This window comes from Etheostoma spectabile, chromosome 6 (assembly GCF_008692095.1).
Source record: "Etheostoma spectabile isolate EspeVRDwgs_2016 chromosome 6, UIUC_Espe_1.0, whole genome shotgun sequence".
NCBI classification, from domain to species: Eukaryota; Metazoa; Chordata; class Actinopteri; order Perciformes; family Percidae; genus Etheostoma; species Etheostoma spectabile.
The window spans coordinates 11772280-11788695 of NC_045738.1; the positions used below are offsets into that span (position 1 = coordinate 11772280).

The window sequence follows — 16416 nt, forward strand, 5'->3', positions numbered from 1 at the left end:
GGTCAGATACAGTAGAGCAAGTAAGTAGTTACTTTGTATTAGAATTTTGCATATAAAGCTGATGAGAAGGTTATGAGTTTTTATAGATGAAACTACCAAGCAGCCATAACAAAGGAGTCAAAATAAGCTCCATCTCGACCAGCATTGCAAGTATTGCTTTGCAATTGTTAAAGCATCAATACTAATAATCCAATTGTGTGTGTATATATATATATATATATATATATATATATATAGTAATGGATAGGGAGTACTTCTACTTTTGATACTCTTACTGTTGACTTTTAAACTATGGATGCAGGGTTTTTATTTTATTTTGGAAACATTTTCATCATGATACTTCCTTCTTTTTATTTTGATGTGTGTATTTTAATACATTTTGATGTTAATGCTATTAATTTAATGTTTTTTTGTATACTTTTTCCACCACTGGTTGTTGGTTGTTGTTGTTTTTAACCATTCAACCATTATATATTAAAAAATAAAACATTTTATAGACTTCCGGTTTGTGGCGGAAGCAGCGCGTAAACCCGGAACACGTTGGTAGCTCGTTGCATGGTTGCATCAGACGGCGGAGAGGACTCATTTGGGTCTGCTGTGAATGCTAACTTTAGCAGATTTCTCTTTCTGTTTCATTCAAAGGTACATTCTTAAAGACATTTTCAATAACAAGCCATGGGTTTATTATACGAGGGGTTTATTACGAGTTTACAATAACCGCTAAGTTTGTAAACATGCTTAAAGCTCAGCACGCACTCAAAAAAGCTCGAATTAACCTCTTTGGTTTAACGTTAAGTTTGTCTGATTGGCTAAAGCTAACTAGCTTGTTTGGCATGACTTTTCGTCAGCCTTTGACAGGTGGCAGAGTTGCATGAAGATAAATAACTAACCAGCTAACACAGCCATCGTCTGACACTTGTGAACAGTCATGTAGTTCAGTACAATATGCCGAAAATGATTTTCATAAATTATGACGTTTAAACAAGTTTGTTTACAAAGCTCATATCCCCTTATTAACCTTATAGTAGATATCACGATATGTAACTGGTATGACAATACCAAACTCACCCACTCCACCATTGTCAGGTAATTAAAGAATGGCTTAGAGAATCACATCAGGCGTATTTGTTTGGATTTGTTTTAACAACTTTATGACAGCAAAAGGAAAACATGCACAAATCACCACTTCATAATGTACATAATTGCCTGTGTCTCCATCAGAGATGGCCACTCTCTACGTGTCCCCTCACTCTGATGACTTCAGGAGCCTTCTGGCTCTCATAGCTGCAGAGTTTTGTTCGTCCTCCCACCTGAAAACTCTCACAGAGGACCCTCCTGCATCCCTGAATGCCCGCTCCAGACCGACCCTGCTGCTGGGTTCTGGGGAAGGTGACTCCGTCCTGAGCGGGGCCAGTGCTGTGGCCTGGTATCTGGCTAATCAGGGGAACAGGGCTGGTATAGATACAAAGCAACAGAGCCAGGTGTGGCAGTGGCTCAGCTTTGCAGACAATGAACTCACCCCGGTGTCCTGCGCCATCGTCTTCCCACTGATGGGGGTGATAGGAGTGGATAAGAAGGTGAGAGAAGTATCCAAATGCTGTCTTGGATATGTGTGGGATTTTCTTGTGAGGTATTATTTTTAAATGACTTGTGCGTTCTCAGCTCCAGCAGAGTTCCCGTGCAGAGTTGATACGCATTCTGAAGGTTCTCGATCAGGCACTGGAACCAAGAACCTTCTTGGTGGGGGAGAGCGTCACCCTGGCTGATATGGCTGTAGCTACTGCTGTTCTTCTTCCTTTCAAATATGTACGTGCGTATGTGGTGCAACACTTGTCTCAGTATGTTTCTGTAGTTGGAACTATTTAGTACTGAGAAATCTCAGCCATGTTTGGCGCCTGTCAACATTACGTTATAATGCAAATACCAGTCAATCATAGCCTGATTACATTTTTTCTTTTTAGGTGTTGGAGCCATCAGACAGGAAAGTCTTGACCAATGTTACGAGGTGGTTTACAACTTGCACAAATCAGCCTCAGTTCCTGAAGGTGTTGGGGAACATCACTCTTTGTGAAAAGATGGTGCCAGTTACACCGAAAACAAATGCTGCTGCAAATGCTAAAGCTGCTAATGCCAGACCTGCTGTTGATTCTGCCGATGCCACAGCTAATGGTCAGGAAGTCCTGTGCCACAGATCGTGAATATTTTTTTTTTGTCTTCTGTTTTCTTACACAGTATTCTGATTTTCTTCATGATTCCTCCTTCAGGTCCACCAAAGACAGAAGCCCAGCTGAAGAAGGAAGCTAAGAAGAAAGAAAAGCTGGAAAAGTTTCAGCAGAAGAAGGACATGGAGGCAAAGAAAAAGACTCAGCCACTGACAGAGGTATGAATACTTCTACAAAGAGAACTTCTTGTAAGACATTGGTGTAGCTTTAAAATTAAACCGTAATATAGTCAACAATACTACTAACTTTCTAACTAACTTAATTCAAGATGGCACATGCAGTACACTTGCGTGGGTGACAGTAAAGTTTGCTCACGTACAAAGCCTGAGAGATTTAAAACTGTTGATGGCAAACTGATAATGGAAGACAAATTTCTGAACTTTGTTGTCACTAAAATTATGAAATTTAGGATTAAATCGTAATGCTGGCCTCCACTAATTTTCCATCTGAGTAGATTAAGGAGTAGAAGCTACTCTTTGAAGTTTGTCCAAAAAACGACCCAACGATGTGTTTTGCTCAAGGGTCCTCGGAAGGATATTAACAACGTAAAAGCGTTTTCTAAGGGTTCTTAACGAATGTAGGGAAGACATCCCAAGATTTGTATCATTTTATCTGGATGAGCTTCCACCTGTTACATTCAGCAGCATTGCTGTATCAGCACTCCTTGGCAGGATTGAACAGCTAAATAAGGAAGTGTCTGCCATGAAAAAGATTATGGAAACTCAAGTAAGCGCATGTGAGGATCTGCGAGCACTAACTGCGGTTGTGGACCATTGTGTGGTCGAATTGGAGAGGCCTCATGTACCAGATCATTACTACACCGGTATTGGTCGGGAGAGAGATGGGCAATATGCAAGCACCCTGGTTTCTGAAACCCCATTGGGAGCCACGGCACTGATATGCCTCTACAAACACAATCACAGTCACCTAAATGGAGCGTAATTGTGAAAGATGGTCGGTGGTTAAAGCAGATGCAGAATAATGCAAATGCTGTGGTGGGGCATTCACAGCCAAAACCCTATAACAATCGTGAACCAGCGAGAAGGAGGAGAAAGCAGATTGAAATGGTTGTAACCAGTGATGGGAATAATATTACAGTGGTCAAAACCAAGCTGGTGAGTGTGTTTGCCACTAGATTTCCTCCTGATCTTGAAGCTGGCACCTTAAGTAACTATCTGTCTAAAAAAACTGAGCAGATTAATTACATGTCAAAAGATTGTATTGGCATGAAACAGGTTCAGCTTTTTTCACACCACGGCTGAATGCAATGAAGTAAATGAAATATACGATTCGCAACTTTGGCCAGCAGAAATTTCTGTTTGGCGTTACTATGACGCTTGTCTGCCCCGTATCACGTCAGCTGATGGAGGGCATGGAGCGGAGGGGGCCACTGGGGGCCAGCGGCCAGAACGTGCTGCAGTTGCAGTCCCTCCTAGTGGCTGCAATCTGGTGATTGCTACCACCCAAGGCCAGTTTGGCCACAGTTACTTTGAAAAAGTAACGTTGTTACTTTACAGATTACTTGATTTTAAAAGTTACAAAGTTAGATTACAAGTTACTTTATTTTACATTGAGCAGCTGGCGACGACACCCTTGCTGCCTCAACTTAAAAATGACAACCGGTTTACTGTGAAGCAGCTCAGCACTGGCAGTAGTGGGGATCTTGTTTATTAGGGCACGAAAGAGTGCGATTCAACCATGTGTAAGGGCAGCATTTCCTCTACAACATACTGCCCGAACAACTTCTTCAACTCTCTCCCATTTACTGGTTTTGTACCTAAGTCCAGCTTTTGTTGTTTGGGTGGTGGGGGACCTCCTGCACCACCTGGGACTTGCTCTGTTTGTTTGACTGCAGTGCTGTGACTCCAAATGTTTCTTCAAATTTGACGGTGTGTTTATTTAGCTAGATAGCACTTTTTTGCCACCAGCACAGAGTGTACAATGAACTTTAATATTGCCATCTTTAAATAGTGACTACAACACAGCAGGAAAATACATGTATTTCCAGCTAGAAAATGTAACTCTCTCTCCTCCCTTCATTGTTGTTTATGTTTGTGTTGCTGCGTGGTACACGTGAAGTGTCCACAAGAAGAAAGCAAGAATATATATTTTTACTATATATTTTACTAGGAAAAATACAAAAATACTGTAGTAAGTACATGGGTAAGTAACTTTAACCTGATTACTGGTTTGGAAAAAGTAACGTGTTAAATTACTCCATACTGGAAAAAATAGGTCAGATTACAGTGACACGTTACTTTACCGGCATCACTGCCCAAGACAACAGACAATTGAGCTCCGCGCAGTCATTATAAAAGGCCTAATATGAAGTTTCGGGTTGGGTCATATAATGCGAGTGGCCTGCATCTTGGACACAGCGCAGGGGATAAGTCACCTCGCTTTATGGTTGATAAACTTCTTGACAATTGTGATGTGTGTTTTCAAGAGACTTGTTTAGCTAAACAGGTTGTGGAAGGTCTAAATACATTACAAAATGAATATTATGGGGCTGGGGAATGCTGATCTAAGTACTAAAATTGTCCAAGTTGGATACCTGGGGGTGTGGCTGTCTTCTGGAATAAAAACTATGATTCACTAATATCAGTGGTGAGATTGGGTGTGGATTGGGCTATTTGTATAGAGTTTAATTGCCATGATACAAAGTTTATTTGAAATATATACACTCTGTATGAGTGTTATCAAAATGAAGCTGAATACTTAAATAGATTAGCTTTTGTTTTTTTTGTTTCAAGACAATGCCTCAACCTGTATTTTTGTTGTAGGAGACATGGATGCTGAAATTTCTGATGCAAACTCTCTGTTTGCTAATCACCTAATGTATTTTTGTATAGACACTAGTTTAATGCCATTGAGTAAGGTGCTTTTGCCTAATAATAGTTATACTTTTATCAATAAAGCATGGCATACTACTGTACACCGCTATATACTGTCCACTTCCAAAACAATCAAGATGGTTTAGTGTTAGTCAAATGTTTTAGTTTTGGTTTGCCTACCTGTTCTGCCTTAATAAGAAACCTTATTTTGTGTAGAATGTCCGTCTCAGAAAACAGAATTATACCAAATTCAGCACATATTGATTTTACCTCTGTCAGGTATGCATCTAGACTGCGGAGACATTGGCGCTCCTGTTTGTATATTACAGGTGAAGGTTGTTGACCTTTTAGTAATTTAAATGAATTGTACTGTATTTATGTAATTGTGTATTTATTTCTATTTGTTTGTAATTATTGTAATTTTTTTATGTACTATGGACCTGCCATTTGTGTCCTGAATAAAGTTATTATTATAATAGAATTTTTTGTTGTTGTTGCAAACAGTAAGTTAAAGATCACATCATCTGTTTTTATCTTTTAGAAAAAGGCCAAACCGGAAAAGAAGGAGTTGGGCGTTATCACGTACAGTGTCCCCACTCCTCCTGGGGAGAAAAAAGGTGATCATTGTTTTCTCTCTTGTAACAGAAAGACTGCTTGTGACATCACCATACGGCATGTGGTGTTGAAGCTTTCCCCATTCATAGCATGTTTGTTTTGCCACTTAGTGGTGGTGTGGGGGATTTTATTATGTGAAAAAGTGACATCCGTTCATAGGATTGGCAATCTCTAGGCATCTAATAATTGAATTTGGATGCAGAGGGCTAAAATGTGACTATAAAACAACGATCGATGCATCAACATTTTTGACATCTTATTCATGATTTTCTTTTTCTCAATGTGTGACTACTTGCTACTTTTAAAACATAGCGTATTAATGATGACCCATAATTAAAATAAACCGATTAATTTGCTTACTACTATTGCTTATTACTTTTCCATTATCTTTTACTAATACAATAAACATGAAATATGGTTTCTCATGTTTGTTGTGTTCCCAACATATTTTAGTTTAGTTAGGATGCATTGTGGCTCTTGTCCAGATCCCTTTTCCATTCAACTTCAAAGAAGCCAAAATACTAACGTGCTCGCTTTTAGGCCAGGAGGAGCATATCGGATTGTATCCCTCTGTGGTTGCTCACGCCCCGCCATCCTCACCCAAACTCGAGGAAGTAGCTTTGCTTAGAACGTAAACACGACGCACATGTTTACGTTTCACCATCTAATACGTAGCTCAGTCTTGCAAAACTGTTACAGGCGATCATTATGTAGAGAATTGGGTTTTACATTTCCGATGATTAACTTTCTGCATTGAGACATAATCTGATTCATCTAAGAATTGATTTTTGTCCCAACCCCTTGTGCATACCCTCCATAATATTAATAGTTTTTTTCATTTTTTATCATCATAAGCTTCAGGTCCATATGTCAACCCTTTCTCTCTTTCTCCTCTGATGTCAGATGTCGTTAGCCCGCTTCCTGACTCCTACAGTCCTCAGTATGTGGAGGCTGCCTGGTATTCATGGTGGGAGAAACAGGGATTCTTCAAGCCGGAGTATGGGGTAAGGAAGTCCTCCCTCTCAAGCCGTATTCACACAACAGAAAATATCATATTTTTAATTTATCATTTCAGTCTGCAATACCATGTTTCTTCCTCACTACATTCTACAGAGGAAGAGCATTAGTGACCAGAACCCTCGGGGTGTCTTCATGATGTGTATCCCTCCACCTAATGTGACTGGATCACTTCACCTGGGTCACGCCCTCACCAACGCCATTCAGGATTCTCTGACCAGATGGTAACTACAATTGGAATATTCCGCTGCCTGAAATTCAAAGTTATGTTTTCAGTGATACTTGTTGTTGCATCATGGGATCTATGTAATTTGCACTTTTATGTGATTTGGACCGCGTGTTTGAATTGGCGTGCTTTCCTCTGTCCCTCCAGGCACAGGATGCTAGGGGAGACCACCTTGTGGAACCCGGGCTGTGATCACGCTGGCATCGCCACTCAGGTGGTGGTGGAAAAAAAGCTGATGAGAGAGAGGGGTCTGAACCGCCACGATCTGGGCAGGGAAAACTTCATCCAGGAAGTTTGGAAATGGAAAAATGAGTGAGTGAAGGAAGTAGTAGAAAGAAGGAGATGTGAGGTTTTTTTTTTTTTTTTTTTAAACAGTTTTTTATTAAGATTTCAGTCATAACATGGAAAGAAACACATCAGTATACAAATATTTGCCCCACCATATACGTACCTTTCCCAAGTTGCACAAATGTTTCAAATAAAAAAATATATAAAATAATAAAAAAATAAACTAAACAATAAATATTAAAATAAAAGGCAGAATTAAATACTCCCATATGTTATCTATATATGCATTTTCTTTTCCAGTCAGTAATACATGTTTTCTTTTCCAAGGACTACATAAATGAGTTCCGCTTACCTTTTACAAAATATGTCAACTGAACTGGGATAAAGGCATAGGTATAACCAATGCCCCTTTGCCTTTTAGGAAGGGAGATCGTATCTACCACCAGCTGAAGAAGCTGGGCTCCTCTTTGGACTGGGACAGAGCCTGCTTTACTATGGACCCTGTGAGTTTTTCTAAAATTCCTAAACTAATGTGAATATAATCTGAATTCCTCATTCTCATGAATTAACCCGTTTCTCTGTCAAGAAACTTTCCTGTGCAGTCCAAGAGGCTTTTATCCGCATGCATGATGAGGGAGTGATCTACAGGAGCAAGCGGCTGGTCAACTGGTCCTGCACACTAAACTCTGCCATCTCTGACATAGAGGCAAGTATACATCTTATTAGAGTAATACCTAGGCAGTTTCCAGTAAAATCACAAAAGTCACAAAAATGTGTCAGTCTACTATTCTTTTATTATTTTTTTTAATTTAAGGAGTGCATTGGTTGAGATTCACATTTTTTTGTGTTGTCCTGAATGGGGTATGCAAAGGCAAAAAATAATCCTTTTAAAAAGGTGCATATTGTATATGTGCCTAATATTATACTTATACAATTATGGTTCTTAAAAAAAGTCTAATTTTGGAATTTATAGCAAATGTTTTCAAACAGTACCTAGCTCTACGTTATTAACCCCAACCCTAGCCGTGTTATACTTGGTTACATCTTCTCGGTGGTTTGCAGGTGGATAAGAAGGAGCTCAGTGGCAGGACTCTGTTGCCTGTGCCTGGCTACAAAGAGAAAGTGGAGTTTGGCGTGTTGGTGTCTTTTGCCTACAAGGTGGACGGATCAGGTGTGTGAGCGCATAGAGAGCACAATATTTTGAATAAAAGATGCCTTTTTCCACTTCAGTAAAACCTTCCTTCACATTTCTCTTTCTGTTGCTTAGACGAGGAAGTGATTGTGGCAACAACTCGTATTGAGACTATGTTGGGAGACTCTGCTGTAGCTGTCCACCCTGCTGACCCCAGATACCAGCATCTGAAGGGAAAAATGGTGCTCCACCCCTTCTGTGACCGCAAGATGCCTATTGTTTCAGACGAATTTGTGGATATGAGCTTTGGAACAGGTAGCCATGGTTACAGAAAGAGACAATGTGCTTTGGGTGGCTGCAGTGTGCTGAGAATAAGTAATCATAACAAGTCGTTAAGCCAGGCCACTTTCCTTATGATGGCTGTTCTCTTTTTTTTCCTCTCTCTGCCTCTCCTGTCCCGCTGCACCATTTTCTGTTCAGGTGCTGTCAAAATTACCCCAGCCCATGACCATAATGACTATGAGGTTGGAGAGAGACACAATCTGGCCTTCATCAACATCTTGGACGAGAACGGCCTGCTCATTAACGTGCCTCCTCCCTTCCTGGTATAGTGTCTCATTATCGCCCTTCCCCCTGCAGTGTCGTGACACTAAAAGTCAGGTTTCTTCACAGTTTGCTCGGTGTATCAGTTTCATGTCTTAATTTCTCATTTTTAACTATTCTGTCTGTCTCCCAGGGCATGAAGCGTTTTGAGGCCAGGAAGGCCGTGCTACAGGCTCTGAAGGACAGAGGCCAGTTTAAAGATATCAAAGACAACCCTATGGTTGTCCCAGTCTGCAGGTAAAGTGAGGTTCATGTGTGCATAAGTAGAAGACAGGTTATTTGTGTTTTAGATCTCTTCATCCTATTCAGGATCATCTTTTAAGCCCCATTGTGAATCTACCCTACTAGTCGTTCCAAAGACATTGTGGAGCCGCTGCTGAAGCCGCAGTGGTATGTGAACTGCACAGATATGGGCAAGCAGGCTGCAGACGCTGTCAGAGAGGGACGCCTCAAAATCATACCTGATCACCACCTCAAAACGTGGTTCAATTGGATGGACAACATCAGGTAATTATCGCTGTATTTCAAATGTGTTTCTCTGTTTTATACTTCAAAATAGATCTGAGCAGTTATGGCCAACTTAATTTATGGTAAACAGTGTTATCACAGTGATACATACAGTATCTGCACTTTTGGCCATAACACTGAAAACGAAAGCATTTTAAATGTAACTTTGACAGAGGAAAAATGATAATATTCTTTGTAAAGAACCCCACAATAGTAGGGCTGTATTAACAGTTATTGTCATGATTAATTCATCCTCATATTATTTCCTTGATCCTAAATATTTTAGTCTGTAAAATGCCAGAAAATATTGAAAAAAGGCAACATTGGTCAGAACCCAAGGTGATCTCTTCTAAGTGCTTGGTTTGTCAGACCAACAGTCCAACAACTCAATATATAATTTACTATCACACAAGACAAAGAAAAACTGCAAATCACAATTTAGAAGCTTTAACCAGAGAATGTATGGCAGTTTTTCTCAAAAAAATATATAAATAATAAATTGTTAAATAGATGGCAATAGGATCAGTTAATTGATTACCCAACTATTGCCGCTTTAGAGGTAGATTATTTTGCACAGTCAAGTGTGTCGTGAGTCATGTTTGAGATTTCATCCATGCTTCTTCCTCTCAGGGACTGGTGTATCTCCCGGCAGCTGTGGTGGGGTCATCGTATTCCTGCTTACTTCATCACTGTCAACGATCCCTCTGTTAAACCAGGAGAGGTAAGATGATGCCTGTCACTATTGTCAAGGTCTGGATGCATTTAGATGACTGATAAAAGCATTTTGAATTGTCAATCCACACTTCTTTGACTGCTTGTTTTATTTATCAACTCTCCCCCTCCCCCCCTCCAGGACATGGACGGTCATTACTGGATGAGTGGGAGATCGGAGGAGGAGGCCAGAGAGAAGGCAGCAAAACGCTTCAATGTGTCTGCTGACAAAATTACCCTCAGACAAGGTAAGATTGAACACTTTTTAATTTAGCTGTCTCATTACCACAATTGTTATACAGGTTATCTAATCAGTTCATGTTTTGCTACTACACAGATTCACCTAATGTAATTAATTTTACTCCATATTCATACAGATGAGATAACTATTGTTCCTGTGTTTCAGATGAGGATGTTCTGGACACTTGGTTCTCGTCTGGCATTTTCCCCTTCTCCATCTTTGGGTGGCCTAATGAGGTAAAAGACTGAGGTTAACCACCTAGTTAGTAGATTGTAAGGACGTCCTCTGCAATAGAAACACTGCTCTAAAACGGCAAATTGTGTAATAAAGAAAAGCGTATTAACTGTAAATACTGCCACCCAAACTCTAAGTAGACTTTTAATTTGAATAGATAGATAGATGGATAGATAGATAGATAGATAGATATTTATTGATCTTTAAAAATGGGAAATTATGGTGTTACAGCAGCAAAATCAGTCACACAGCAGAGAATATAAATATAAATGAAATACTAGGATACAATACATTCAATATACATTAAATAATAATAATAGGAATAAATTTAAGAACAAGTATTTGTATATATACATGATGGGAATACAAAATGTTCAACTGCTTAAACAGTATGATAACACGTAAATAGACCAATTGTACAGGTTGCACTTAGTGCAGTATTGTGGTGTATGTGCTAAATAATATTTGAAAGTGGTTCACCGGTCACTGTTCCTCTCAAAACATTCTGTATAAATATGACTTTTTAGCAGTGTTGTCTTGTTTATGTATTTCCATCAAAAATGTCGCTTCTTGGGGTTTTCCTATAGACCCAGGACCTGAATGTGTTCTACCCTGGCACCTTGCTGGAGACGGGCCATGACATCCTGTTCTTCTGGGTTGCTCGAATGGTTATGATGGGCCTCAAACTGACAGGCAAGCTGCCCTTCAAAGAGGTGAGACCAATCAAAACTGCTCAAACAGGAACATATCGCAACATGATGTGATATTAGTGTCATTAGCAGAACATGACTAAGTACTGATGATGCTTTCCTTCAGGTTTATCTTCATGCAGTGGTGAGGGACGCCCACGGAAGGAAGATGAGCAAATCTTTGGGCAACGTCATTGATCCTCTGGATGTCATTACAGGGATCTCCCTCGAGGTAAAGCCAAATCAGCTTTTAATGCATGTTCAGATATACAAACACATACAGTCTCTCCTCTCTTCCAATTGGGCTGTCTTTTACATGGTCACCCCATGTTCATTGCTCAGCTGAGGCCCATACTCTTATGAAAGCTTTAATAAGAACCCCTTTTTGCTTACAACAAGCTTTTATTGAGCCATCAATCTCAAGATCTGTCCTCTAGAGGGCACTGAAAGACTTGTAGTGAATTGTACTTTACCCTTAATAATAAAATCCTTTAAAGGTCCTTTTAGGTACTATTAAAACATCAAGCAGTTGAGCACATTCTCAAGATGAAAAGAGAACACATTTTCTTTTCAGTGGTGACATCCCTCTTTATTTCCCATTCCCCTACCCTCTAGGGTCTTCATGCCCTTTTGATGGACAGCAACTTAGATCCACTGGAGGTGGAGAAGGCAAAGCAGGGCCAGGCATCAGACTACCCAAATGGCATCCCAGAGTGCGGCACAGATGCTCTCCGGTTTGCCCTGTGTGCTTACACTGGCCAAGGTGAACTCTCTTTTCTTTTTTGTTTGTTTACTTTCTCCTTTTCTTGTTAGTCCATTGGCCAACAGCCTGGATCTCAACCTTGAGTACACCAAATATATCAAAACACTGCATTACAATCAGATAGTACAAGGTCAGTTGTTACAAAATCAATCTATTTTAATACACACTGAAATGATCCTGTATTCCTGTCTGTGTGTGTCTTTCAGGTAGGGATATCAACCTGGATGTCAACCGCATCCTGGGTTACCGTCACTTCTGCAACAAACTGTGGAACGCTGTGAAGTTTGCCATGAAGACACTGGGAGACAACTTTGTACCATCAGAAAAAGCCGAGGTGAGACCGGGGGAAAAGATGAAAGACAAAGAGAACATAAACAAGCACTGCTCCATGCTGATTTATATTCATCCAATGACATGCGCGCCATACTTTGACCATGTTTTTTTTTGTTACCATTATTTGTCTGGGGGTTGGTTTTACCCCTTCGCTGCACTGCTTTGTATTCATAAACATTGTTCCAAATAAGAGAGAGCAAACATCATTTAAGAGGAATATTTGTATATAAAACAAAACCTATAAGAACGAATGCTAAATATCACTGCATCTCAACTAAAGGAGTTACTTTATGGAACAGCTGCAGTGAAGAGATGAAATCATCTATAACAATGAGTAATTTCAAGAGATTATTTAAAATGAATATATTAAAGGGATACGAAAAGGACTTGAAGTGATGGTATTGTAGTAGACTGTATGGTTTCTTGGCATTTATATGCTGGTATGTCTATATATTAATATATTTAATATATATAATAAAAAAGAGGGTTTATAAGTGTTTGAGTATGTATGCATCTGTGTCTAGGATGTGTAAATAATAATGTGTAAATAACTGAAGAATAAGATTTACTAAAGGATAAAAGTAGAAAAAGGGGGTCGGACTTGATAAGTTGTTTATCAACTTCTTCCTACTCCTTTTGAACATGGAAAATTTTTGTTGCGTTTGAATGACTTTCAATATTGGAAGACTGTGCTAAAAAGTACATGACCTTATTTATGTCACTTTAATTATATATGTATGCAGGAATGCATGTATATAAATCTTTTATTTTAATTTTTTTTTTTTTATGTTCAAATAAACTATTAAACAAAAACAAAACAACACATTGAAATTTTGGAGGTACCCTGTACACAAGTCAAGTTAACTGAATCTCTTCCTCTTTTACACTTCATCCAATCCCCCTCAGTTGTGTGGAGAGGAAAGTGTATCAGACAGGTGGATTCTGTCTCGACTGAGTGCTGCTGTTGGTCTCTGTGATGCTGGCTTCAAGGCCTATGACTTCCCAACCATCACGACTGCCATTTATAACTTCTGGTTGTACGAGCTCTGTGATGTCTACCTGGTAAGAACCTTTGAGACTACTGAGCAGCCCAGGTCCCTTCATCTTAAATGGATTATGTGAGTGCATGTAAAAAGTTTGTTTTTTGCAGAAGACTTGGTACCAAATCTGTTCCCTCCCACTCTTCTTGTCCTCCAGGAAAGTGTGAAACCAGTGTTCAGTAAAGCAGAGGAAGACAGCGCCAGCCAGAGACAGGCCCTGCTGTGCAGACAAACCCTTTACACCTGTTTAGATGTCGGTCTCCGCCTTCTTTCACCTATTATGCCCTTTGTCAGCGAAGAGCTCTACCAGAGGTTACCACGTCGACGACCTCAAAGTGATCCCCCCAGCATTAGTGTCACACCCTACCCTAATACAGAGGAGGTGAGACAAGGAAAGGGTCAATAAGTGTGTACATGGGGCGCCTGGGTAGCTCACTTGGTAGAGCAAGCACCCATGTACAGAGGCTCAGTTCTCAACGCAGCGGCCGCAAGTCCCACTCCGACCTGCAGCCCTTTTGCTGCATGTCATTCCCTTCTCTCTTCCCTTTCATGTCTAAGCTGTCCTGTCATTATAAAGGCCTAAAATGCCCCAAAAAAATCATCTTAAACAAAAAAAGAGGATGTACAAATGACTGCATGGGTCAACTTTTTTGTAAAGTTGCCGTTTCAGATATTGTGAAAGGAATGAATGTGGCTTATTCAAAATTATACTCACTAAAGTTCATTTTTGGGCGATGCTCTCCTTCTGTCTTTGTGAGCAATATGTTTTTTTGTGCCTTGTTGTAGTTCTGCTGGCACAGTGAGGAGGTCGACCGTGACATGGAGTTCGTGATGACCGTGATCAAGACGATCCGGTCACTGAGGGCTGACTACAACCTGACCAAGACCAGAGCTGACTGTAAGATGCCAAACACAAACTAAATCATTAACATTACTCTAAATAAATCTTGGTATAGGCTTAATTAGAAAATGGACATTTTATCATTTGTTAACCTGGGTGTAACTGTCATACATAATAATGTTTGTACATTGTTACTATGGTCTCTGAATATAGGTACTTTAGTACTTTAGCTAAGTACAATTTTGAGGTACTTGAGTATTTACATTCTATGATAATTCTACTCTACTACAGTTTAAAGGGAATATGGTACTTTTTACCCTGCAATGTTCATCTGTGAAATATTTACCAAGAAAGAGGAAAAAAAAGTGTTTCCAATCTTTTTATATTGCAACCTCTTTCATAAAATCTCATTTAAAAAAAAAAAAAAAATAGGTTGACAGACCTGGTACATTTAGAAACTGAAATATACTGTACATATGGCAGGTAAAGCATATTACGAGTTTGATATAGTCCCATTCTTTACTAGAGCCATTTTTCTTTCTTGTTGTTTTGATACTTTGTACTTAGTTGGTTTGGAGCAATTATTTTAGATAAAGAAAATGATAAGGAGCTGTTTTGTTACATTTTATCCTACTTTATACCTTTACCTCACTACTGCATTTTCCAAGCAAATATTGTACCTTTTATTGTATATATAAATTTGTTACTTTGATGATAAAGATTTTACTTTGAAGAATTGATGAACTTAAACGATATAAAGCATTGTTATAGCATAAACTACAGAACAGTTTATAGTTGTTAAAATGGGCGCCACCTCGGCCATCTACAACATTAAATGCTGCTTACACATTGGTAATAACAGTGTAGTACACAGGAATACTTAAGTAAATTTAAGGAGAATTTAAGTAAATTTAGCCGTGAATACTACTGTGCATGTACTTTACATTTAAGTAAGATTTGAATTAAGGACTTTATCTGTTTCTGTTCACACTTGATTGTTTCAACCACAGATGGTACTGAATCCTGAATGCATCTTTCAACAAATTATCATTTATGATGTCTAAACTTCAATTTGCCCATTTGTCTCCCAGGCTACCTCCAGTGCATAGACTCTGCGACTGTGTCCCTGGTGCAGAAGTACAGTCTGCAGATTCAGACCTTGTCTTATTCTCAGGCCGTCATTCCTGTGCCAGGAAACCAGCCTGTCCCAGGAGGCTGTGCTGTGGCTATCGCCTCTGACAGATGTACTGTCAACCTTATGCTCAAGGTGAGGGCAGGGTACTCTGTTTCATTTTTTTTCTCATCCCTCTACCCCAGACCTGATGTGTAAATACATTAGTTCTGGTAATTTGTTTTAGCTCCGTTGGACACAATGTGTTGATGCATGATGTTTACCATACTACCTGTTCATAAAGTTGCCAAACAGTTGAATTTACTTATTCTGTTTTGACAGGTTACATGACTACCTGAATAGTTTAAGAGCATGAATGCACCTCACCTAGTTGGTAATCATGCTAGGAATCCTACTAAACTAGGTCTCCACTTGAATTTGAGTATAGTGTTTCTTCTGTTCCCCTTTTACTGACCTAAAATAACAAGATCATAAATTACTACTGTAGTCCTTGTCTTCACCTTTAATTCCCCCAGGGTCTCATTGATGTGGAAAAGGAAGTGACTAAGCTGATGACAAAGAAAGGTGACTTGGAGAAACAGATGGAGAAGATGAGAGAGAAAATGGCAAAGAGTGACTACAAGGAGAAGGTGCCAGTGAAGGTGCAAGAGCAGGATGCTGATAAGGTGGGAAAAAGAAATTGACTCACAGGATTTCTTAGGGTGTAAGACGTAGATTTCTGGTAAACAATTACTTTCTTTTCTCCACAGCTACGGCAGAGTCAAACTGAACTTGAAAAAGTAAAAGAAGCCATGGACAACTTCAGGAAAATGATGTGACTTGCCCTAAGCATTATGTAAATCAGGAGTTATTTCCACATTTGTCAATGTAATCATTTTAATATTCATTTTCCAAATTGATTGTAGTATGAAGGGAATTCAATAAAGCTCTTATGACAGATAAGTCTTCAGCAGTGTATTTGAAGGCAATCTAAGTCTTGTGTGTGTGC

General features: G+C 39.4%; 1 protein-coding gene across 1 annotated transcript; it reads left to right on the plus strand.

The window, feature by feature from the left end:
• Positions 1 to 535: 535 nt before the first annotated feature.
• Positions 536 to 16367, plus strand: vars1 (valyl-tRNA synthetase 1). The gene is made up of 29 exons (XM_032518604.1): positions 536 to 642; positions 1222 to 1577; positions 1663 to 1806; positions 1962 to 2169; positions 2265 to 2380; positions 5598 to 5673; positions 6575 to 6675; positions 6785 to 6912; positions 7062 to 7226; positions 7624 to 7705; positions 7789 to 7908; positions 8265 to 8373; positions 8470 to 8649; positions 8815 to 8939; positions 9071 to 9174; positions 9286 to 9444; positions 10075 to 10165; positions 10298 to 10403; positions 10562 to 10632; positions 11218 to 11343; positions 11447 to 11551; positions 11935 to 12082; positions 12289 to 12416; positions 13322 to 13477; positions 13613 to 13837; positions 14242 to 14353; positions 15388 to 15563; positions 15944 to 16093; positions 16178 to 16367. Exons 2-29 carry the CDS (start codon positions 1224 to 1226, stop codon positions 16244 to 16246), a joined length of 3834 nt encoding a protein of 1277 aa, XP_032374495.1. The 5' UTR covers positions 536 to 642; positions 1222 to 1223; the 3' UTR covers positions 16247 to 16367.
• Positions 16368 to 16416: the final 49 nt, after the last annotated feature.